Genomic DNA, 24,849 nt, shown 5'->3' on the forward strand with positions numbered 1-24,849 from the left:
TATGAAGTTTGAAGGTTCTAGATCAAATGGTTCTCCAGTTATTGATCGGAAATGAAGTGTGACGTACGGACGGACAGGGCAAAAACAATATGTCTCCCCCAATTTTTACTTTACTTTCAATAGTGATCATGACCTTTGACCTGCAGGCTTAGTGTATGTGCATAATCTACATATTGCCATATATTCACATACCAGGTTTTAACTTAGTTTGAATACTTTTTGAAAAATTACAGGATCCAGATTTGCAGATGGACAGCATTCCTATAGTTTCCTCCGATGTTCCACTTGTAAGGGAATAAGAATTGGGAAAGGATCATACAACAATGCTACAGACCAAATTTGGTGTAGATCCATAAACATGATAAAGTGGTTCATGAATGAGAAGTTGTTCAAAGCTTATTCAATTTTTAGCTCTGGCAGTCGGTAAAAAGGGTCAAGGCAAACTGTTTTAATAAACTTGATTGAGGCTCATGCTATGGACCAAATTTGGTGTAATTCTGATCAGTAGTTTCAGAGATGTTTAAGTAAAAATGTTGACACAGGACGATGAACCATCCGCCTATACTAAAAGCTCACCCTGAACAAAGTTCCAGTGAGCTAACAATATTGTGAAATTATCTATTAAACTGCTGTAATTGGAAATGCCCAATTAACTGTATCTAGGACTTCAATGCTTTATGTGACATTGATATAGAAGTGTTTTTCTCAAATCTTTGTCAGACAATTCTCCACTTCATTATAAACTGTCATGGTACCAACTGACCGAAGACAATAGGGTCACTTATTGACCACAGGCATCTGCTTAGTGTATGCAGACATGTTGTTGACTGGAAATACAAGGGACTATCAACAACTGTTAACGACATGCAACATGAGCAAATCAATATACCCATCTTCTTTCAAGAATCCACCAGCATAGCTCTAAGGTGGGGGCAGACCCATGGATTGCTGGGCCATGACTTCCACCCTTGGCAATGTGTTTGTTCTTCCAAATGATTATTAAAAGGTGTTTTGTCTAAGAACATTTGTCGTTCACCTCTGATTAAAGTGGGGTAAATTGGCAGGAAAGGTAAGTACTGGTACTAAATCGTTAACTGACCACATACCTTCAATCTTTAAAGAAGGACGTAACTGAATGGCAAGCACTTACCAGCTTTTAAGCAATGTTACAGATACCATTTTTCAATTTTGTCTGTTGAACTTCATTTGCAAGAAATAGAGATTCACATAATTTTTTGACCAAAAAGGACTTGCACTAAATTATTGGAATTATTTTATTAAACAACAAAGTTCATCACGATGTACACAATGAATGTAAAATGCATTTACAATGATGAGACAAAATAATGAAGTAAAAATTCATTTTCTAAATTTCTGTATCTTACTGTTTTTAAAAACAATAAGCTAATAAAATGCTTTTATTAAAATGTTCCCAATATTATTTTTACAAAATGCACAACTACCTTGTCAATAGTTCTTTTTCTGAAATAGAGTAAGACAATTATATATGTTAAATACAACATGATTGCCCAAATGGTATGACCAACATATATAATAATACAAATAATTGTATTTTTCACTATCTCCCAAACTATTAGAACAGGTTTTTGTTGTACTCTTTTTGTTTCAAATATATAGTATGAAGATTAACAAAAGAGTATGAACACTAGTATCTTCTAATGTTAGGTCCCAAAGTTTTATATGCATCAAATCTTTGATCTTGTTGCCTATTTTGACCTTGTAGAGTTGGAGCAGCCATCATGAGCGCACCTGGTGCCATAGATGTTGTTACGTACATTCCTGTAGGAACATTGGCAAGGATTCCTGGTGGAGCACCAACAGTCTGGTATGCTATTGGCCGAGCCTCAGGCTGTACTAAAGAATTGCCAGCCCATCTGTCAGGCTGTCTGTTCACTTGACTACTGTCTGTCCTTTGTGACCCTGTCCAACTCCCTTGGTTTCCCCCTCCACCTTGTGGACCACTACCTAGAATGCAAATTTCAAAGTGTCATTAGGCAAACAGTTATATATCTGTAATTCTGTTCTTTGCAATGTTAACATCATCAACCTCATTAAATTTGAAGGTATAATATAAGAGCAATTGTCCACAAGAAGAAGTCCCATGTGTCACTTTGCTACAACAGGAATGACATTTCATACTGACATTTAACTGAAGAACCTGCATTAGGTAGTCTCCAAATAACCTATCATCTATAAGCAAGTTAACAAAGGATATATTGTTTGTGACAACAGACAGATACGGGGACAAAGTAAAATTATCTGGACATTTTAAGTAACAATAATAGTAATGATTTTACATTACGTGGATAACATATTTGGTGTTTAACCAATTTTCTGTATGGTCCATAATGCTTTCTAGGTCTCATGTTTTATGAAAAAATCTCATACTTCTTAAGTTAGAAGCAACTATTGTGACAGAACAAATGAACTGATGGACTAACAGAAAAAAATGTGTATGTTCTCCACCATGTCTTCAACTTAATGACCAAATTTCATGGAAAATTTTCCTTTACTCCTCAAGTTAATCAGAGTCAACTTTTGTAATTTTTTTCACCATTCATTTCCATAGCAACAAAATAAATGGACCTGCATATTCTCGATACTGAGATCAATCCATGTACCAAGTTTCTTGAAAAATATTTTGTACTTCTTAAGTTATCACAGGATTTAGTTTTGTGTGACAGACTGACTGTCAGGGAGCAAACCAGAAGTGTCCTCTGGTGAAACAGCAGTAAGGTCTAAGTAATAAAGTCTATCATAGAGGTATTGTTTATTTTGTTTGTTTCAGTTTAAATCATAAAGCAACTTCTCCACCTTTGAAGATGAAAGAAGGCCTCAGGTGCTTCTTCAGGCATTGTTTCAGACATGGGCAGCCCCTCAGTAAAACCCCGCCTTTCATAAGCCAGCTGGATGGCTTCCTAACATGAAGAACACTACACCCTAACTGTATATCAAGAAGTGAGAAATATCAGTTGACTTTTTTTCTGGTGTAAATAGGAAAGACAAATTACTTTTCAATATCCCTCCTGTCTGATTCCTCGAGAAGCTCTTGCTGCCACTGTCCCTGCCGCGGTCCTGAATGCCCTGGCTGCCCCCACTCCTGCCCTGGCCCTGCCAGTTGCTGCCCCTCCCCGACTGTGAGAGGGAGCCACCCGAGCCCCGTATATCTTGCTGCGACCCACGGTTATCTGTTCAAATAAAAACAATCAATTCTCTGAATGCAACTATTATAATGTATATTAAGGAAAAGTGTCTGGTGTATGATATTTAGACTTTTTATATTTACAATAATAAACAATGCATCATGCCAAACACTGTATCATATTCATGCGAACCTTGACCCTAAGTTATGTTTAAGGTAGATCTGCATGTTTGTTACATAAGGACTAGAACTTCAGTAATTCAGAAAACTTAGAACAACATCCGGGTAAGGCATTCTGCTAACTGATGCAATTATTAATTCTTTTTAAAGATTTAAGATATTAAAGAATGTTTACAAAATACAGAATTCAAACAAGAGCTGTCAGTGGACAGTGTGCTCGACTATTCTCAATGCTTGATAGTATAATTATAAGCTATGAGTAAAACTTTAACATTACAATAAACATGTTCTAGGTCGAAGAGGGGCCATAATTCAGTCAAAATGCTTGACAGAGTTGTCTGCTCCTGTTTACAGGGGTCATGATGGTAACAAGTGTGCAAAATATGAAAGCAATATCTCAATGGACTTTGAAAATATTTGGGGTGGTACGCAAACTTTAACATTTGTGTGACGCTAACGCACACGTTAACGCCTGGGCGGGTAGGACAGCTCCCCTATTCTTCAAATTGTCGAGCTAAAAATGTCAAAAACTATGCTTTAAATTTTGTGTTTGCCTGTATCAAAGACAAATATTTCAAAAATAAGTGCATGGACTAATACAATTCATTTTATCTGAAGGTAGAAAATAGACAAATAACAACTGTGAGAAAATTAATGAAGTTCTATATTTTAAGAATTTTTTTTTTACACAATGTCAACGAAATAATAGTTCCCAGGGACTCCCATTATGAAACCTGGCATTAGGTTACTTTTTTTCCTTTCAAATCAATTAGGCAAAAAAAAGAAACAAAAATACAAATCAGTCTCCTTTAATAGCTGTAATTTTTAAAAAATCAAATCGTTAAATTAGGGTAAAAGTCAAAATTCTACCTTAATTTTTTTTATCAGAACATGCAGAACTACCTTAAATCTGGAGCATGCAGTCAGACTGAATGTTACTGATGTGCAATCTTAAATATTCAGATTTCTGGTGATTTTAGCAAGCTGAAAAGTGACACTATCTCAAGTCATTGCATGACATAAATACTGAGGAGGTTAGCTTTTTTCCTTGACAAAAATTCAAAGTTATTTCTGAATCTGAAGCCATGCTTATTAAGCTATGCACCTGTTAATGCCACTGGTAGAATTGTTCTCTATCCAAAATATACGTTGAACATACCATAGCATTCCTTGAAACAATTAAGCTATATACATTCACCAGGTACTTTATCCAATAGCATTACACCTTTCTTGATATTTATGTACCCATCACCAAGCAACTAAAATACAAATCTACTTACAGAAGTTTTCATGGAACCTGGAGAATGCAAAACATAAAATGCACTACTTAAAGTTTTTGAAACAAGTGTCAAAATCAAACAGTAACTTGACCCAATAATACCCATCTTCTCGACACATACAAATGCAAACCCCAAGTTCCATACAAACAGAAATACTGCAAGGTTCCTGCACAGCATGTTGCAAATGATTTTCTGGTCACAAATAAGAGCATAACTGAACAGAACTTACTATTTAGATTTAACCTTATTTTATCAATAAGATATGCAAAATTTGCATCATATGTAAGGCCAAACAAAACTCTACCCCAAGTGTTACCTGACTGACCCTGCTGTAAAACGTACATTTTAAGGATATTCCTCTCCCATGACCGTATGCATATTTTCACAAAGTCAAGGACCATAACTCTAGTCTGGTTGTATGAAATCCCAATTAGAACACCTGGTGCACAACTTCATATCCTGAATATATATCCAGTGAGGTTTGAGGACTCTATGTGAAATACTTTTTGAGATATGCAGGACAAAAATTCTGACAGACATCAGGACGGACAAACAAACATACTGACATCAGAAATCTAAGTGACCCCATCCCCAATAAATTTTGGGAGGCACACAAAAAGTAGAAAGAGAAAGATTGCATACTTACCTACCTATCTACCCTATTTTCTTAGGTCAAGCATACTTTTTGTTTGACCTAATGTATTTGTTTAACATGTGCAGAAACCTTTGAGTGTATAAGCAAACAGCAAACAAGAATGAATCCAGAAACTAATTACCAAGTGAATGAACTAGAAAATGGCCACTGGAGTAGTTTAAGTTTTAAAACTATCATTTTACTGTAAGATTAACAACCTCTTAGTTGTGTTAAATAGTGCTGCTGACAGTCATGGAACAAGGAGCTGCATTTTCAAAATGCAAAATCATGCCCTCATGTGTATGACCAAAGATGCTGTTTTTATAGGTTTTAAGCTTAAAGGTGAAGATCAAGGTCATCTATACATAGGTTATTTGGTAGGTCTTGCCAAACAGTTAATTGAGTGCGAGTATGAACTAAATTGGCTCATTTATGTGAGCTGTATGACCAAAAATGTTGTTAAAGGTCTAAAGGTTGAAGGTGAAGATCATAATGAGGGTCAAGGTCATTTATTAATAGTTAGTTTGTATGTCTTGCCCGGAAGGATTGCAGAGTGAGAGTATGAACAAAATGTGGGCTGTAGGCAAAACAGTCAAATCTGTTTATCAAAATGTTGTGTTTTTTTCTGAGGTTTAAAGTTTGAAGGCTACAGTCACATGAAGGTCAACATCATCTTATTTTGGTCAGTCTGTTGGTCTTCACAGAAGATTTAACGAGTGTGAGCATTAAAAATGGGTCATATATGCCGGCTGTAGAACTATAAAAATTTTTTCTTTAAGTTTGATGGTGGTCATATGAGGTTCAAGGACATCTATATATAAGTCAGTTTGTAGTCCTGCCACAAGGATTGTAGTGTGCGAGTATGAACTAAATTGGGTCATTAAAGGAACTGCAGGCAAAATGATAAAATCTGATTCCTGCTGACAAACGGACAGACAGTTCTATCGCTATATGCACAGGATCTAACAGTGACCAACTTTGAACAGTTAAAATAAAAGCTACTTTTTTTTCAATACACGACTTTAACCAGTTATAATAAATAAGAGGGTCATGATGTAACGTTCACCTGAATACCATAAATCTTAATGACAAGGTCAAAGCCACAGTGACCCAGGTTGAGAACACATCAAGGACTCTTGATGCAATAGTTTGATCTCACTCATTAACACAAACCAACTGTGTACATGACAGACAGCCAATGATCCTGTAAGCTAATCACGAGTTGTAAACTGCTCTGGTGTGCTAAAATAATCAACAAGCATACATGTGTGCAGTCTTATAATGGTGATAAAAATTCACCTCTGTGATCCCTGGATCCCATCAAACTTTGATCTTTATCTGATCTGAAATCTGATCTATTATCTCTAGAGGTGATATTCTGTCGACCGCCTGCTCTATCTCCACCTCGGTTGTCTATGCCACGGTCTCTCATATCTCTCTGATTAGAATCTCTGTAGCTGGAACCGCCAACATCTCTCCTGTCATCTCTGCCTTGACCCCTGTCTGCTGTACGATCCATTCCCCTATCGTTTCGTGCTGCTGGAGCTCGGTCAACTCTGTCATTACCACGGTCACGGCCTGCTGGTATATTCCTGTTTTCCAAAAAAGTTCTTCTAAATCATACAACTTGGTTGAAACAATTTTGCCAAAGAAAATGATAACTGACCCTTACGAAAAAATTACTGACTAAGAATGGGAATACACAGCCACTTCATTTATCTAAGACGAAGTTGAGGTTATTGTTCACCGAGATAAACTTAACAGTTTACTGAGGAGGTCAAATACTTATTTTTCAAGGCTGAAAATTGTTCAATCAGCACTTTAAAAGAAGGTAGTTGTTACTTTTTACTTTTTGACATATGCACAATACAAATTTGGACTTACAGATGGACAAGGGCAAATCAAAGTGCCCCAAAAAGAAATTTTTTTGCAAAAACATATTACATTAAGAAATGTTTTGCATAGTCTCATAGACATTGTGTTACCATTGTCCACATTGTTTACCAGGTTGAGCATTGCTAGAATATAAAGTAAAGCTTTTATATCTGTTTTTTTTTTCACATTTTACCTAATAAAATTTACTTCGATCAAACTTTTTTCTATCTCAAAGCCCTTCCATATGCTCAATATGCATTTCTTCAAGCACCCATACATCACTAGGTAGGACTAGACTACCATCCTATCAATGTATCTATGTTTAAAAAGAAGGCAAGACTGCCAACATATTATCTTACACCTGAGCAAATAGCACTAGACTTCAAACGTATCACTGTACCTCTGATCTCTGCCACCTCTATCATTAACTGCTGCAGTATTTCTATCATCTCTCCTTCCTCCCATATCTCTCATGTCCCTCCTATCATCAAGTCTCCCACCCCGTGCTCCAATATCTCCTCTTGTGTCAACACCCCTCCTATCTCCACGATCAAATCTGTCAACTACTCTCCGACTGTCTGCCAAGTTGTCTTGCTGGGTTACTCTTTCAACATACCGACCACCTCCAACATCTCTGCCACCACGATCAACACGATCTCTGTCAATTCTATCAAATATATTTCATTTTGTCACACTTCTGATTAAATTCACAACTATTAATACCAAAAAGACAACATCAACATGACAATTATACCATCAAGAACACCAAAATCAATGCTTCAGTGACCACAAAACCAACCAGATATTTTGTAGATGAGCTGCCTGATCATAATAAATTACCTTCATTATGAAGACAGCAACAAGATTTAGTAACAAAAATGTTTAAAGAAAACAAATACTGGTGTCGAATGAGGTGAAGACGGTTTCTTCTGAAACATAATCCTATTTATTTACTGCTTTTATTACATTAATCATCCTGTTTTACACTGCATAAAATTACTTTCACTGTAACCATGACTACAAACCTATCTCCATATGCTCTGTCTGCCAGGGCGGGTCTCTTAGAGTCCCAGTAGGCATCTCTATCTCGTGCATCATAAGCTCTCTTAGTTGCCCTACGTTGCTGCTCTTCCTGTATTCTGCAATTTATAACATCAAGCTTGATAGTAAAACAAGCGTTTCCAGATAAAAGTTTGATAGCAGTTATTCAACAACAGCTACCACACTCCTAATCTATAAATCTGCTAATTAGATTTTACAGCAAGTTATTGTTTTTGCAATCTTACTCATGGCTATTCCATTAAAAGTAAGTTTGGGTGCATTTGTTTACAAACAACTGCCTTGGCTTTTATACTCAGTAGGGATGGCAATTAATATTCTGCAAATTTTTACATAATGCTTCTACCACTCATAACAACTTACTTTTTACATGGAAAAGTCAATAAGAAAATGCTTGCAAACCAATTTAAATCTGAAATGAAATTACAAAATATACCTTTCACAACTGATTAATCACGTTTTGTAAATGCTTTTAACACAGAGATGATGTAAAGAAGCAAAAGGGGTACCATGTTTCTAGTTAGCTTACCTGAGTTGTTCTAATCGTCTCTTTTCTTCCCTTTCTCTCTCCAGTCTTTCACGTTCTATCTGTTCCAGTCTAAGACGTTCCAATCTCTGTGCTTCCAAACGCTCTTTTTCTAACATTTCTCTTTCCCTCCTGTAAAATAAATCTTTACATTTCATAGGTATTTCATTTAACACACACGAGTATAAAACTGTCAAAAATACGCTCTTCACAGCTAACTGCTTTTCACTTTTAAGAAACTCTGCTTATTTAGCAGACCAGTTGTAAATTTTCTGAACTTTGACTTATTCAAGGGACGTAACTTCACAGCAACTAATACTATCCTTCTGATTACACATCTTGGCCAAGATAATATGCCAAGAAACATTCTAAGTTTATGGAATACTGGATAAGAAGTGCTTAATTTTCGTAATTTTTAGTAATTCAGCAGTCAGAACTCCTGAACGACTGTGACTATCCATCTGGTAACTGAACTTGTCAGATATATTATGTGCCCTTGAACATTGTGAGCAAAGTTTATAGAACAACTGATAAAACCTACACAAGCTAGAGAGCAGACAGTGTCAGTTTTTGCAAAGTGGGTAATTCATGGGCCATAGTTTTAAAGAACTGATTTGAACTAACTGGTTATCAAACTTGGCATAGATCTTATACACCGTCTTTACAAGCAAATTAAATGAATTGGTATCCCCCGCCCAAAGGGTTTGTGGTGAGGAATTGGCGGGGGATAATAAGCTATGTTTAGTTCTGAGAAAACTTACTCTAAGTGAACTTATCGAGCGGACATTGTCAATTTTGACCAAGGGCACTTCCTGGAAAAATCAGTACTGGTGTCATATCAGAAGTCATGGTTGTGACCCCAAAACCACTACTCCCCTTATACTTGCACATATATAAGAGGCAAAAACAGCTAATAAATATATAGCAGACATTAAAACCTTAGTCTTTCTCTTTCCCTGCTTAGTTTGATTGCCTCAGTTCTCTGTTTCTGTTGAACTTCCCGTTGTCTTTGTCTCTCACGTAATAATTCACGTTGTCTGCGCCTCTCCTGATCTTTGATACGTCTCTCAATCTGACGTAATCTTTCACGTTCTCTTGCCTCCTTTAAAACAAAGCATGCAACAAACAGTTACATCTGAATACATGTATTATCAAAAGGTTTTTGCCATTTTGCATCAGGTATTATCATATTTACCACTGTACATTATCAAAATTATTCTCAATTCTACAAGACTTCATTTACTTTATACATAAATTATGCCAATAAATCAAAGTCTGTGAATACCTTAATTCTGTCAAGGGTTACAATATCCTTTTTGTCATCTTTCTTTGATGAGGTTCCACGAGATCTTGAGCGATGTTTTTCACCACTCTCAGATTTTGTTCCTTCCTTTCCATCTTTTGATTCCTCTTTCTTCTCTTCGACTGGTGTTGCTGCTGCTGCTCCTGCTGCTGCTGTAGAAATAGGCACAAGAATTAATTTTAAGATCTATACTGTCATTTTCAATTACGTGATATCTTAGATCAACATTGTATTGTACTGCAGAGTAGGTCAACATAAATTTATACATCTAATTATTAAAATTGTACTACAAATTTTCTGAGGATCTAAGACTATGAGTTCATAAATGTTACCTTACGGTCAGGCAAAACTTTCAACTGAAGTCTTCATCAATGTTCTGACATTTGCTGTACAAATTTCTTATCAACATTAAAACAAACCTCCTTCTGCAGGCTTGACTTCCTCGGTGTCCTTTTTGGTATCTTCTCCCTCTATCTTCACTTCCTTCTTAGCTTGATCCTCAGGTTGTTTTTCTCCTTCTTTTTTATCATCTCCTTGTACACTGATCACAGGCTCTCCCTTGCTCTTATCCATCACAACTGTACGTGGTTTGTCTTTTGCATCTGTGTCATGAACTTCGAAATACAAGCATGTCACATTTGTACACACAACACAACACACATGTATAATGAAACAACTCAATCTGTCAATTAAATGTGTGTGTGTGTTCGGGTTTAACGTATTTTCAACAATTTTTCAGTCATATAAACGACGGTGTCTACTTGTAGCAGTGAGCACAATGCCCAACTTTATTGTGCTGCTTCACTGGAATATCACGCCGTAGACACGTGGCATGATACCCCACCCAGTCACATTATACTGACACCGGGCTGACCAGTCCTAGCACTATCCTCTTAATGCTGAGCATCAATTAAATGTGCACACTACAACATAATAACCTTGAAGCATTGGTAACACCAAGTACTGGTAACACTATAAGCAGCTTAGAAGGGAATATGAAGTTATCATATTCAAAATGTAAACTAGAGCTGCTTTTGAGAAAAATGAATGTCTCCAACAACTGCCTAATCATCTAAATAGCAAGTCTTTATATACTGTTTACTCACTAAAATTCAAGGGCCAGAACTCCAAAATGCCTGGACCGATTTGGCTCATTATCGAACTTGTCCGAGGTCATGTGGTCAAACACATTTTGTTCAAATTTGGTGAAGATAGGATAAGAAAGTGCGGACAAGAGCAAAAAGGCTGATTTTTCCGTAATTCAAGGGCTGTAACTCCAAAATGCCTGAACCGATTTAGCTAGTTATCTATCTCGGCCAAGGTCTTATGGTCAAACACGTTTTGTTCAAGTTTGGTGAAGATCGGATGAGAAATGTTCGACTTAGAGTGCAGACAAGAGTAAAAAGGCCTATTTTTCGTAATTCAAGGGCCAAAACTCCAAAATGCCTAGACCGATTTGGCTAGTTATCGAACTGGCCGAGGTCTCATGGTCAAACTCATTTTGTTCAAATTTGGTGAAGATCAGATGAGAAATGTTCGACTTAGAGTGCGGACAAGCTTTGTGACAGACACACACACACATACAAACACACAGACTGGAATAAATTAGTATGCCTCCCACGCCACTGTGTGGTGGGAGACATAATTAGAAGGCTTAACCAATTTTATATTCCAATGTTCCAGAAATATGTTTACTTCTCTACATTTGAAGAAAAACTTAACACACATGCCACAGAGAAAACGCATGACCAATGACACTTGATATAACATGGTATGACAACATGATCTATGACAGATACAATGAAACAACAACAGGAAAACAAGAGCTGTTCACCATTTTTTTTAGTGAAACCTGCTTACATAATATAAAACTTTGTAATGAAGATGCCAACAAAATAGGGGACAATAACAGCCCTACCACTTAAAAAATTTCAAATAGTCGAGATATAAATATAAATGTATCAATAAAAGACTGACCTTTCTTATCTGTAGATTTCCTATGATCGCGGCTATCCCTGTGTCTGTGAGGAGGTGACCTGCGAGAGCCACGTCTGTAGTCGTGTCTGCTACTGTAGCGTCCATGTCCACGGTCCCTGTCACGACTGTGATCATGACGATCTCGACCATGATGCGAGTGTGGGCTGTGATGCGAGTGAGAGTCTTTACGATCGTCCTTCTTCTCATCTTTTTTATCAACATCTTTCTTGTCTTTACTTTCATCTTTCTTATCCCCGTCTGTCTTACCTGTAAATAAAAGAATCACATCTTAAATCTGAAGCTGTCAACAATATAAGATTGATTTAAGGTCTGCAAGAGAGCCGACAAATACAACTATTTAACAAAATGTTAAGAACTATTTTCTTCCTTCGTCACACAACTTTTGAACAATTTATAAATTTACATAAATATTGAAGTCTGAGTGGGATTTCTGCTAAGGAATGTGACATAACTAATTTCAATCATTTTTTCTCACCTTCTTCCTTTTTCACAGGTGTTGTACTTTTCTGCTCTGTCTTCTTCTGTTCAGGTTTCTTGCTTGTTTGCTGACTTTTTGCTGCAGATCCTGGCTCATTTTTCGCCTGCCAAAATACAAGTAACACTTGTTGGAATTCAAAACAGAACTAAGACAGCAATGAAAATTAGTCTCCTATATTTACTAATAGTTTCACAGTGTGTATTCATATGTGAAACTCTAAATACATCGAGCACGAGACAGACTAATGTCAAATTTACTAACATGTAACAGCAATAAACACTTAACAGTTACAGAACGTGCACTACAAACCTTTTCTACTGAGATCATTTTGCCATGGAGTTCCGTTCTATGTAACTGTTGGATACATTTGGCTGCTTCTTCTGCCGAAGACATTGTAACAAACCCATAACATCGTGAGCCGGGTTTTCTGGCATTTGTCACCACCTTTGCACCAACCACCTGAAAATATTTTTGTCTGTAATTTAATGCTGAAAACATTTCTGTTTAAAAATATAAACACAAATACCACATTATATGGCCACTTTTCAGCAAGGAAACCCCAAGGTGCACCTCATGGCACTGCGGTGTAATGTAGTACAACCATACACAGGCAGCCCTCCTGGTAATACCTTAAGAAAAAGCTGCAGCTCTGACCTATAAGCTAGCTGGACAACTTACAATGAGAACAGTTCACATTACCTATGTAATCACTTGAAGTAGGGAGCATTATCAATCTGTACATAACATATCCTGAAATACCAGGCATATAAAAGGTATGTTTAAGTGTACTATTCTACACCTTAACAAAGATATTGAAGATTGCTGTTTCACCTACCTTTCCATATTTACTGAACAGTGCCTTGAGATCAGTTGCTCGAGTCGTGGTTGACAAAGAGCTCACCCATAGATTACGGCTTCCCGCTGTCAAATATCAAAGTTTCATAAATTACATTTATCTTCATGTCTGTTTGCCTTCAACCTTTTCCATCTAAAACCATTTCTGTTTATTCATTCAATTATGCAAGTGAGAAAATAAGAAAACATTTGGAGAGGTTAATGCCAAAAGAAAGTTAGTGACTTCTTTCTTTCTATGTACTTAGGACATTCTGACTCTTAAGTTAACCTCTGATTTACTTCAGATAAACAGTTAGTTAAAAGCTTGTGTTCAATGATAAAAGTCAAACTTACATCTTTCATCCTTTTTTGTGTCCTTGGTAGCACTAAAACACAAAACCAGAACAAATAATGTTAGTACAAGCTTATAAACCTCTATACAAACTTGTTTCATTTCAACGATAGAAAAGTATACAAACTTTTTATTACTTATTTCTAAATAAGATTTCATAATTACATTTATAACCTTATTAATCAAAAGACTACAATCAATTATCAAATAATCAAGGCCTTCAAGTGGTTTGTCACTTGCTTTATCACAGTTCAGAGCTCAGATGTGCAGGAATTGAGCTACAAGGGCCTTAGCCCAGGAAGCTAGATATTCAAGCATCTGAAGGATGAACCTTGGTAAACTACACAATAAACCACAAAAGATCTTGACTGTTTTCATTCTTGCATGTCCACTGAAATATTTTGATCAAAAATATGTTGATCACAGATAAAACATAGCTGGACTTTCTTCATTGTTTAACAGGAAATCAAATCAGAATATAGAACAAAACAAAGACATGCAAGAGTGAAACTACCTTTACACAACACTAAAATTTTTCAAACATTGGCAATATTACACATAGATAATACACTGTATTCATGCCTTGGTCATTGATTGAAGAAATGCCAAAAAGGCACAACAATTTAGTTGTATTTAGTATTTAATCATTTGCAAGGTACCGGTAACAATTTTAGAAATGGATAGCTGTGATTTTGTGAATACTATGAGGCATAGAAGCCCATAATTATACAGCCCAAAATCCCACAAATGCATTATTTCTCAAGAAAACTGAATTATCATTGTATTTTAGCAGTCAGATACTGTCTAAAATCTACTTCAGTTTTGCGTACAGTAAATAATTGACAGTATATTTCTAAGTATCTTGCATTTTAATACATTTGTCATCAATAGAAAACCAGTAATTCATAGATATTCAAGAGCTTCAAACATCATCAAACTTTCAAACAATATTGATCAACCTCCAATACTATGTTAGGTTAGATATAAACAATGTAACTGTTTCTGATCATGTCAGAAATACGTACAAAGTAAAGTGTTCATGACCTTTATTCATCCAATGTTTAAAGTAGCTGGAAATGTGTAAGTCTATGAACAGATTGAGTTTTGCTTAAACTGTACATCACTCTATTAAAACTCTTTCAATGAAATTTGAAAAGGGAAACAAACTCGAAAATTAACTGTGTATAGAACAATCAAATAAACTGTGTGAGGAAAAAAAAAGGCAACTGCTTTGACATAAGTTTTCTTCTGTCATGTCTGGATGCAACACTAGGACACGTACGACATCATCTGCATCACAATGGCCACTGGTTCTGTCTCCAACTGGATATACCCCAAAGGCCACTAACTTCCAGAACAAGAGAAATCTGGTTTGTGGGAAAGACAGCATACTACCTCATAATTCACTTCACTGAATCAGAGATCTCTGCTGCCTGGTGAAATCAAACAAAATCAGCAACAAGTACCGAAGCAATATTAAGTTCTGTTGAATTTCGGCGATGATCCAAAATCAGTCTAGATGAAAACAAACGAAACAGCTGAAATGAAAAATCTACAAAGACACCATATACATGACAAAATTATTCATACAAACCCTACCAACCTCTTTTCATCAGGTTTCTTGTCTTCTGTCTTAGTTTCACCTTCACCAGTTTTGGAAGCATCCATTTTCCCAGCATCACCACTTTCGGTTTTCTCGCCAGTGGCTGGACCTGTATCTTTACCATCAGTATTGCTCTTGGCCTCACTAGTTCCTTCAGTTTTGGCTGAACTCTGAGAATTTAGTAGATCTGCATCCAGATCGTTTTGTGTGTCATCCACCAGCACCTCTAGTTGTTCACTATCACCTTCAGGTTTCTGTTGTCCCTCGGCCTTATCATCACCACCTTTATCTTTTTCTGGTTTATCATCTGCCCCCTTATTGCCCTCCCCAGCTAATGTTCCTACTACAGAAATGTCTGCCTTTGCTGTAGCAGCATCATCACCTTTTGTTGGTGAAGTCTCTGAAATTATTTTAGCTTTTTCTGGAGATTCCACGGCAGAGTCTGCTTTCACTTCCGTTGTTTCCATAGGTTCACTAGCTGTCTTTGAAGAATCATCAACCTTTGCAGTGGTTTGTTCACCTTCACTAGAAGCAACAGCAGTTGGTTTGTCAACATCGCTATCAGTTAGTTCAGTAGTTTCTTGTTTGTTTTCCTGCTGTTCGCTAACAGCAGGCTTAGCAGTAGTCTCAGTTGTAACAGAACTAGGGGTTGCTTGGGCTACAGAAAGCAGAAAAATTGTCTAGTTGAAATATACATAAAACAATGAGCTGCTTGATGAAATAGGGGAAGTTTTCAAGGGCATGGGCATACTTACTAATTACCAAATTTACCAATACTTTGTTGGTCGGTCTCGAATTTGCCAATGATTTTTCCATCTTCTTTGGCCAGTCATCATAAATATCCGGTTGTCAAGAATACACTGAACTGCACATGAAGACAGTTTTGAAATAAGCATTACTTCATCTTCACAACTTCAAAACACTGTTCTTCTAAATTTCCATTGGGCTCTCTTTTCAACCTCTGCAGCACACATAATTCCATAGTTCCCTGGACAGTTCTACAGATGTTTCACTACTATCAAATCTGGTGTATATGGGAAGTGACAAAAGTCCATGGTAATGGTTCATCGGGTGTTTTCTACTTGTAGTACATAGCTTGTCAAACTGTTTTCTTCAATCGTGGCAATACCATCAAATCTCTGCTTACATACCAACTTTTTGCCAAAATGAGTGAAAAGGGGAATATTGGGCCAAAGAATCTTAGTGGACAAATAATTTTCAATTTGTGAAAAATGTATTTCTGATTCAATAAAATTTTATGTGTGTATTCCTAACCTAGACATTGTCATCTTGTTCAAATTAGAAATAACCTACAAGTTAGAGATAACTGGAGGTCACATTTAGATTCTACAATACCTGGTTCCTCTTTAGTCTCTTCTTGTTTTATTTCACTTTCTGTTTCCTGAAAATCACAATTTGTTCAAAAATGTCATGTCAGATCATGATCCTATGCTTTAATAATATCTTAAAATATCTCTGTTTTATTACAAAATTGAACTAAAATTTGTAAAGCAATTATCACAACCAACCTACTGAGAAATAACCAAGGTTCACAGGCTTCAAGCTTTTAATTCAAGAAATGGAGAGAAAACACTTGTGGGATGGCAAGGAAATGTTTCTACCACATTTATTTCCTGCTTATTTTGTATGTTTCTGCAACAATTTAGATCATGTGCTAACATTCCCTTATAATTGTGTGAAGATAATACACCTGCACACAATGTCAGGGTTCATACAGCCAAGTTGACAAAAAATTCAAGGACTTTTCAAGGACTTAGCTTAGATTTTCAAGGACTATCCAATGGTGACAAATGGAAGAAATAGTCAATATACAGTTGGGAATTACACCTATATATAGAATAATTCTTACAAGAGAACACCAGTATTCCTGAAAATAAGCATAGTTAACCAAGTAGACATATTTTAATTGAATTATATGAAAATGAATCTAAGTAATAGCTTTTTTCAGTGTACAATACAGTTTTACAGCTGATTCGCCCATAGATCCAATGTCTATTGTTTTATTGCAATGCTTGCACATCGCTTTGTTCCGGTTATCGTGGTCCGACAACCACGGATATGTCAATAACCATTTTTTATCGAACACACAATTGTTCTTCGACGCCATTTTTCTTGAATTTTTTGACATCGGAAACAGGCAATACCGTGCGCATAATAATCACATGTCGTGAAAACCATTAAACATTTCATACTCAATACAATTCGTACGTCGTATGCGAAGCGATTTTTACAAGACATTCGCATTTTTCACTACTTTACTGATCTAAAAGGGATTATTCTGCTCGAAAGATTTAAGATTATGGAAAATTAAGGACTTTTCCAGAGAATTTAAGCACTTTTTAAGTACTTTTCATTTTGCTATGGAAATTCAAGTACTTCTAAGGACTTTTTTTATTTTTAAGTACTTTTCATGCAGCAGCTCCAAATTCAAGTACTTTTCAAGGCTGTGCAAACCCTGAATGTTACAGGAACCAATTTAGCATCATTAATTTTCCCCAACACAGCTAGGTGACAGCCTCATAGGGAAGCATCTAAGAAAGAGTAAAATGACTGGAAGACATTCACAGCTTGACAAAACAGGCACTATTATCGTTCTGACTCTGGGAAACATACTTGTAAGTATAAACACTTTATTGTTGGGTCTAAGCAGGTAATGCTTACAGACACCTAATATTAAAACAAACTATTGACATTCATTGAAAAAAGTGTTACCATTGGTTCCTCGTTAGATTGCTCATTTGACTGATTCACTTCATTCTGCTCTGACGGAACCTCAGTCTGTAAACAAAGTCAACAGGTTCTGATACACCATAGCAATTCCCCAAAGTACATAACATTTTCAGTATGAGCAGACATGCATATACATGTATTTTTTTTGTAACAAGAGCTGTCTGTAAGACAGCACGCTCGACTTTTCTCAGTGCTAGTAAAAACTTCATAAACCAAAAAATTCTAAGTTAAAAAGGGGCTTTACTCTAGTCAAATTTCAAGTAAGAGTAATGGGGATTGTTTCTCCTGGTGTAGACTGATAGAAAATAGCTATTTAAAGTTTCAAGTCAATAGCTTTGATAGTAACAGAGACTTTATCAAAAACTTTAACCAACAGTGACACCGGCGCTGTGGCGAGAGCAATAGCTCTATTTTTTTCTTCAAAAAGTCAAGCTAAAAAAGGAAAAAGACATGTGATCTCAAAACTTACCTCATTTTCTTTCAGAGCATTCTCTACCTGAGTATTCTCTTCATTAAGTTTGTTGTCAGTTGCCTGGAACATATTAGAATATGGGTACGGAACATTAGTTTCATTAACTACAGTAACTTCAATGAAGCAATTTATGATCAGTTTTAATTTGTACATGCTGTCTTTTTGACCATTGTGATTCTGAAGACAGGCTAGCTAACACTTTAGATTCTGATGTCATGATTAAAAATAATGCTGAAATCATTTGAATTCTCTACAGATTAGAGATAATTCAAAATTAAATTTGTACATGCATCATTTTTAGGAGTGTTACTCTGTGACACATATTTCTAATTATAAAAATATCCTATGTCAAATATTGATAATTTTGTATTGGTAAGAATATCACATTGATCAGTCTAACCAATACATACACACAGTATCAAAGACGACATTAATTATCAAGGACATGACAAACATGACCTTCCACATCACAATTACTCTAGAAATCACTAATACACAAGATATTTTCCGTAAAATTTCAATTGACAGAAAACTGGAAATATTCAGTTTGTTTTCAGTGATAACATGGATTCTTTCTAAAAATCTGTATTAAACACACACACTAAACACTGTTTCCAGCCCTCTTCTAATGCAAGATTTTTTTACAGTCACTTACAGGTTCTACAGAGTTTGAATCCTCTTCTGTGAGATCCACTGTGTCTATTTTAGGTTCAATTATTTCCAAGGAGACATCTTCAGCCTCCTCTTCTTCAGCATCATCTTCCAACTGAAATATTAAATCACAGCAACTCTTACTTCTACACAGTAAATCATGTCAGAAAGGATAATGTCCCATGTCAAATGATTTTTTTTGTTTTTGCTGGCTTTAACATTGCCCTGACACAAGTATAGGTCATTTGGTGACTTTCCAGCTTTGATGCTGGAAGACCACAGGTGTCCCTCCATGCATTATTTCATCACCAGGGGGCACCTGGGTAGAATCACCGACCTTCCGTTGGATGGTTTCCTCACATGCAGAATTCAACATCCCGAGCAAACTTTTAGCGCGACATTTGTTATTTTTAGGCGACATTTTCGTGATATATGCACAATGAGGCTTGGCACTGATTAATCCTGTAAGGTTTGATAGGAATATGCCCAATGATGTAACAGAAGTGATCAAAACATCATAAAATTTGATGAATCTAGGGGCCGTAACTGAAAATCATCAAACCAGATAATGTGCAAAACTAGGCTGGCCATTAATCACTCTTGTGAAGTTAAGTGTAATTCCATCCAGTGGTGTTGGAGGAGCTGCAAGGACAAACTTTATGGCATACAGACAGACAGCACTAAATCAATATGTCTCCTCCATTAAATGTGAGAGACATAATTACCGCTGTTCAAGTTTCAAATCAATGTCAAAGTTTCAAAATATTAAATTACCTTTTCTGTATCTTTGTCTTCAGTGTCTTTATCTTCTGAAATAAAATTCACAGAACAGCTTTACATTATTTGATACTTGTGACTTGACATGAGGTGAGTTGGTTTCCTCATTATGCTAAATACATTTCTGCTGCATTTTAAACGTAAGAACTAACCAGAACTACCTGGCTCAATGAATGTATGCAATCAGTATTTATTTACTTATTGTAATTAAAGTGACTTACTGCTCATGCTGCCTCTTCTATAATGAACATTAAATAGCTACAAAAGTCTGAATCAATTGTTTTGTTCTCTCTAAAATCAAATTTACATTGATTTTGTCAACAGCTTTGTTCACTGGGCATTGTTTTAAACATAAATCAATATAACGATCAAGACAAAACAATAGAAAACAGCTGGTAGATTAATTACCATCGGATTTTGTTTTTGATTGTGCTTTCCTTGCTGATGCTGGAGTTTTCTTCCCTGCTGGTGAGTCAGTTACTTCCAATTCAATTGTAGATGGGTCATGGCCTTCTTCTTCTAATGCCTGCCAAACATATTAAAATCTGTTGCCATGCAATTTATTATTGCAAAAATTTTCAGCAGAATAAACTATTTAAAAGCCTTGTTAGAACTATCACTCACCATCACAGGACTTACACACCTCAAACAGGTAACAACAGTTGTAGAAACATTCCAGGATCAAATTCTTAAGACCTTTTTTATGATGGGTGTTGTGAATCAAGAGAGACTAGCTAGCATGTACCTGAATGTTGTTGCATTTCCATCAAAATAACTTCAAATCTTTGGAAATACAGGCCAGGATCTTTCATTGGCACAGCCATAAGACATTTCATAAATTGCATATCAAGGATGCTGATTGGGCATCGTACATATCGAAAATTTCAATTGGTTTTACAGGTCATGCATAAGGTATTTAGTTCAAAAATAGAATTACAGAAATTCCCAATTGTTTGAAAGATTGACTCGAATTGTTTGTCATGGCGGGTATTATTCCTAAGGTATTTGAAGAACAAGACCTTTTTTCTTCTCGGAGTAAGCGACACATTTTTTCTTCTGCATGGTTGTACGTCAAAGGGGAAGAAATAAAACAATATGTTTTTGCAATTTTGTTTTTTGAAAACACGTTTTTTGAGCGGTGGTTCTGTAAAGCGCCAGTGATTAAAAACAAGAGGGCAATGAAGGCCCTGTATCGCTCACCTGACCTATTGACCTAAAGATCATCAAGATTAACATTCTGACCAAGTTTCATTAAGATATTGTCATAAATGTGGCCTCTAAAGTGTTAACTAGCTTTTCCTTTGATTTGACCCAATGACCTAGTTTTTGACCCCACATGACCCAGATTCGAACTTGACCTAAAAATCATCAAGAATAACATTCTGATTAAGTTTTATGAAGATAGTCATAAATGTGGCCTCTAGTGTTCACAAGCTTTTCCTTTGATCTGACTTAGTGACCTAGTTTCTGAACCCACCTGACCCGGATTTGAACTTGATCTATAGATCATCAAGATCAACATTATGACCAAGTTTCATTAAGATATGGTCATAAGTGTTAGCTAGCTTTTCCTTTGATTTGACCTGGTGATCTAGTTTTTGATCCTTTATGACCCGGATTCCAACTAGACCTCGAGACCATTAAGCTTAACATTCTGACCAAGATTCATGAAGATACAGTCATAAATGTGGCCTCTACAGTGTTAAAAAGCTTTTCCTTTGATCTGACCTGGTGACCTAGTTTTTGATCCTAGATGATCCAATATCGAACTTGTCCAAGATTTTATTGTGGGTAACATTCTGACCAAGTTTCATTAAGATTGGGCCAAAATTGTGACCTCTATAGTGTTGACAAGCTTTTCCTTTGATTTGACCTGGTGACCTTGTTTTTGACCCCAGATGACCCAATATCGAACTTGTCCAACATTTTATTGAGGGTAACATTCTGACCAAGTTTCATTAAGATTGGGCCAAAATTTTGACCTCTAGAGTGTTAACAGTCAAAGTGTTGACGAGGGACGGACGGACGACGGACACAGGGCAATCACAAAAGCTCACCTTTGAGCACTTTGTGCTCAGGTGAGCTAAGAATTAAATTCATTTTATTTGTTAGGTTTCATGTCACACCAACACAACTACAGTTCATATGGCGACATTCCAGCTTTGATGGTGGAGGAGACCCCAGGTGCCCCTCCATGCATTATTTCATCACGAGCGGGCACCTGGGTAGAACCACCGACCTTCAGTAAGCCAGCTGGATGGCTTCCTCACATGAAGAATTCAACCCTGAGTGAGGCTCAAACCCACAATAATAGTCTGTTCAAAAGCTCTTCTTTTTGTACTGACGTCTTCTTGCCAACTCAAAATAACTTTATTGTATTGTATGAGGGGCTAGGCTGTTTCAGACCATGGCTTTTTTGGCCCAGGCTGATTCGGACCAAAAATTTTGGCTGATTCGGACAACATACTTTAAACAGTAGATAATGACCATATATATTTTGGCTGATTCTGACCACAAACTTTGATTTAAGAGTCAATAATGGCCATATATTTTCAGCAATGTTCAGGAAAAGATGTTGATTATAGGGATTTAACTTTTTGTAAGGACATAAAATATACACCATACAAGCAGATAAGAATTTTTGACAAGCTAAAATGCATCATTTATGCATTTAATAAGGCCTAAAATAAAATATTGTTTGTTTCCCCATCCACGACCGACTCGAAAAAATCGGCGCAACTCAAAAAATTGTATCGCCAAAACCAAAATGAATTTTGTTTTTAATTGGTACGAAAAAACCTGGGACAAAAAATGCATATTTCGTATTAGTTTGAGTACGAAACCGATCTTTTGATCTGTATCGCATTGGCGCAAGTAAGTATTAGAACAGTCGGTGGTAAAAAGACCCTTGGAGATGACAAATTAGAAAATGACGGAGCATTCAGTTTGCATCTCCGTAACTATAAAAAATGGAAACACAAATCGTTCGCTGGTTAACAATAAAATTTGCAAGTTGTTGACGAAGTTGACAATGTGTGACATTGTTGACGAAGCTGTTGGTGATAGAGAAATTGAAACCACAGTAAATGCAGCAATTGATAATAGCCAGTTTAGCGTAAAACTGTCCACCACCGAAAATAGTGAACCCTTTACTATTGACAATGAAGAAACATTTCAACCAAATACCTTAATTATTGTTAACAGGCAAGGAGTGAAAGAAAAATGTATGTGCTTCACAAGAATCACTTGGTCATTTTGCAGAAAGGCATTCAGATTGAATACATGTAAACTTGGTACCTATTTAAATTTTAGAGTGTTGGTATTCTCCTTGCAGTTATTCCTACAAATTTCAAAAAAAAATATTTTACCTACCTACCTACCCATACTTCACCTGCTTGTGTCTGGATGGGGAAACAAAGAATATTTTAAGTTTGGCCTAAGCACTTTTAATTATTGTATGTATCAGAAATTAAATTTAATACTCAAGTCATTTTTACACATGATACTGGTCAGTGTCAGGAAAACTTAAAACAATTTGGGCCAAATAAGCCAAGTGAATTTGGGCCGAATCAGCCATGGTCTGAGTCAGCTTGTATTCTACAAGGGGCAAGTGATTTGAAGTCAGCAATCTTAACCACTAGGCCACGGACAGGGTTTTTCATCCTAATATAACAGAGGCCTGTATAAGGCCACTTCCCAATCCAAAAATATTCAACTTTTTCCCAACTGTGGCAGAGATATTTCAGGGTTCTCATTAGCAATTTCAAGTTGCAGTCCTGGGACTCCCAAAGCTGAAAAAGTTGCAGTCCCAACTACTGACTAGACTGACGGACAGACTTAAACGTTTCGTCAAAACACAGGCCTCTGTTGTCCTGTCAAATTAAGTGCAGCCCGACAGACATTTTGTAATCACAATTCTTCACCCAAATTTGTTAAGGTGAGATAAAAAGGGGAAGGTAAAATAGGTAAAATGTAGTCAAAAATTAATGTAGAACAAAATCACCCCTGGACAACCCCCCTCCCCCTCCCCTCCCCACTCTCACACTGCTGTTTCTGATCGTCCTGGACAAAATCCCCCTGTGAAATTTATCAAGGTGAACAAAATCCCCCTTGTGAAAATATCAAGTTGGACAAATCCCTTGTGATAATTTTTTCTTTACCTTTTAATTTCATAATGGAAACGCATATAAGCATACTGGTTCGAGTCGTAAATTCGGCCACTTTTTGCGGTTTTTCATAAATATTTCATTCTTTATACAATGGATTTGTACAAAATTTCTACCATATGTGCTTTAATACAAGCAACATTAATTGTTATCATTAACGGCCATTTATAATACGGCAAACAATTAAACCGCGCTTAAAATATCTGGCAGGTTTAGCGTCCACATTTTACCTTCTAGAGGTTGTAAATATTCGGCCACTTTTTAAACATAAAGTTGGTTATATTTTTAACATTGTCTTGGAAATAAATCGATGCTACAGCAAAAATAGTTCCTTTTTCAACAAACTGCAATCGATTTTCAATAGCATACCTCGTGGGAAATATTTGCCAACATAGATTTAAAAAGCGTCTGTCATCCTTCTGACACCGGTATGACGTTGTTTAATTTTTACGTCATTGTTTATTACACATTTTAGCATAAAACTGCTGTTATTGTTACTTTTCGGGGGTGTTTTAACAGAAGAGAAAACGTGTGTTAACAGAGAGATTCTCGCGCTCATGTGCTGTTATAACACCTTTTAATATGTGCGCGTTCCGTGGCAAAGCGTAAACGTATTACGGCCCAAAAACGGATAATTGAAAAGGAAATGACGTCAACGTGAAAAAACAACGTAGACTTTACCGTGCATTTCATGGAAATTTAATGACTTTCATTTACCTGGTTTTTAGGTGTTTAGTGCTAGAATAG

General features: G+C 36.3%; 1 protein-coding gene across 5 annotated transcripts in view; it reads right to left on the minus strand.

Moving 5' to 3' along the window:
* Positions 1-1,260: 1,260 nt before the first annotated feature.
* The window catches only part of LOC128555188 (scaffold attachment factor B2-like), a 31,262-nt gene continuing 7,673 nt past the window's right edge, over positions 1,261-24,849 (minus strand). The window contains exons 2-23 of one of the 5 annotated variants that reach the window (XM_053536792.1): positions 20,345-20,462; positions 19,934-19,968; positions 19,164-19,274; positions 18,506-18,568; positions 18,019-18,084; positions 16,642-16,687; positions 15,286-15,943; positions 13,685-13,716; positions 13,332-13,417; positions 12,806-12,955; positions 12,494-12,599; positions 11,998-12,264; positions 10,440-10,634; positions 10,003-10,172; positions 9,656-9,819; positions 8,721-8,849; positions 8,158-8,271; positions 7,533-7,799; positions 6,557-6,870; positions 4,624-4,640; positions 3,033-3,209; positions 1,921-1,986 (exon numbers count right to left, since the gene is read on the minus strand). In XM_053536792.1, coding sequence (XP_053392767.1) covers positions 3,036-3,209; positions 4,624-4,640; positions 6,557-6,870; positions 7,533-7,799; positions 8,158-8,271; positions 8,721-8,849; positions 9,656-9,819; positions 10,003-10,172; positions 10,440-10,634; positions 11,998-12,264; positions 12,494-12,599; positions 12,806-12,955; positions 13,332-13,417; positions 13,685-13,716; positions 15,286-15,943; positions 16,642-16,687; positions 18,019-18,084; positions 18,506-18,568; positions 19,164-19,274; positions 19,934-19,968; positions 20,345-20,462 — 3,282 coding nt within the window. In that variant the 3' untranslated portion in view covers positions 1,921-1,986; positions 3,033-3,035. Of the gene's footprint in view, positions 1,987-3,032; positions 3,210-4,623; positions 4,641-6,556; positions 6,871-7,532; positions 7,800-8,157; positions 8,272-8,720; positions 8,850-9,655; positions 9,820-10,002; positions 10,173-10,439; positions 10,635-11,997; positions 12,265-12,493; positions 12,600-12,805; positions 12,956-13,331; positions 13,418-13,684; positions 13,717-15,285; positions 15,944-16,641; positions 16,688-18,018; positions 18,085-18,505; positions 18,569-19,163; positions 19,275-19,933; positions 19,969-20,344; positions 20,463-24,849 lie in introns of all 5 variants that reach the window. The other 4 variants (XM_053536790.1, XM_053536789.1, XM_053536791.1 and 1 more) reach the window with 4 other exon arrangements.

Source organism: Mercenaria mercenaria, chromosome 2, assembly GCF_021730395.1.
Source record: "Mercenaria mercenaria strain notata chromosome 2, MADL_Memer_1, whole genome shotgun sequence".
Lineage (NCBI taxonomy): Eukaryota > Metazoa > Mollusca > Bivalvia > Venerida > Veneridae > Mercenaria > Mercenaria mercenaria.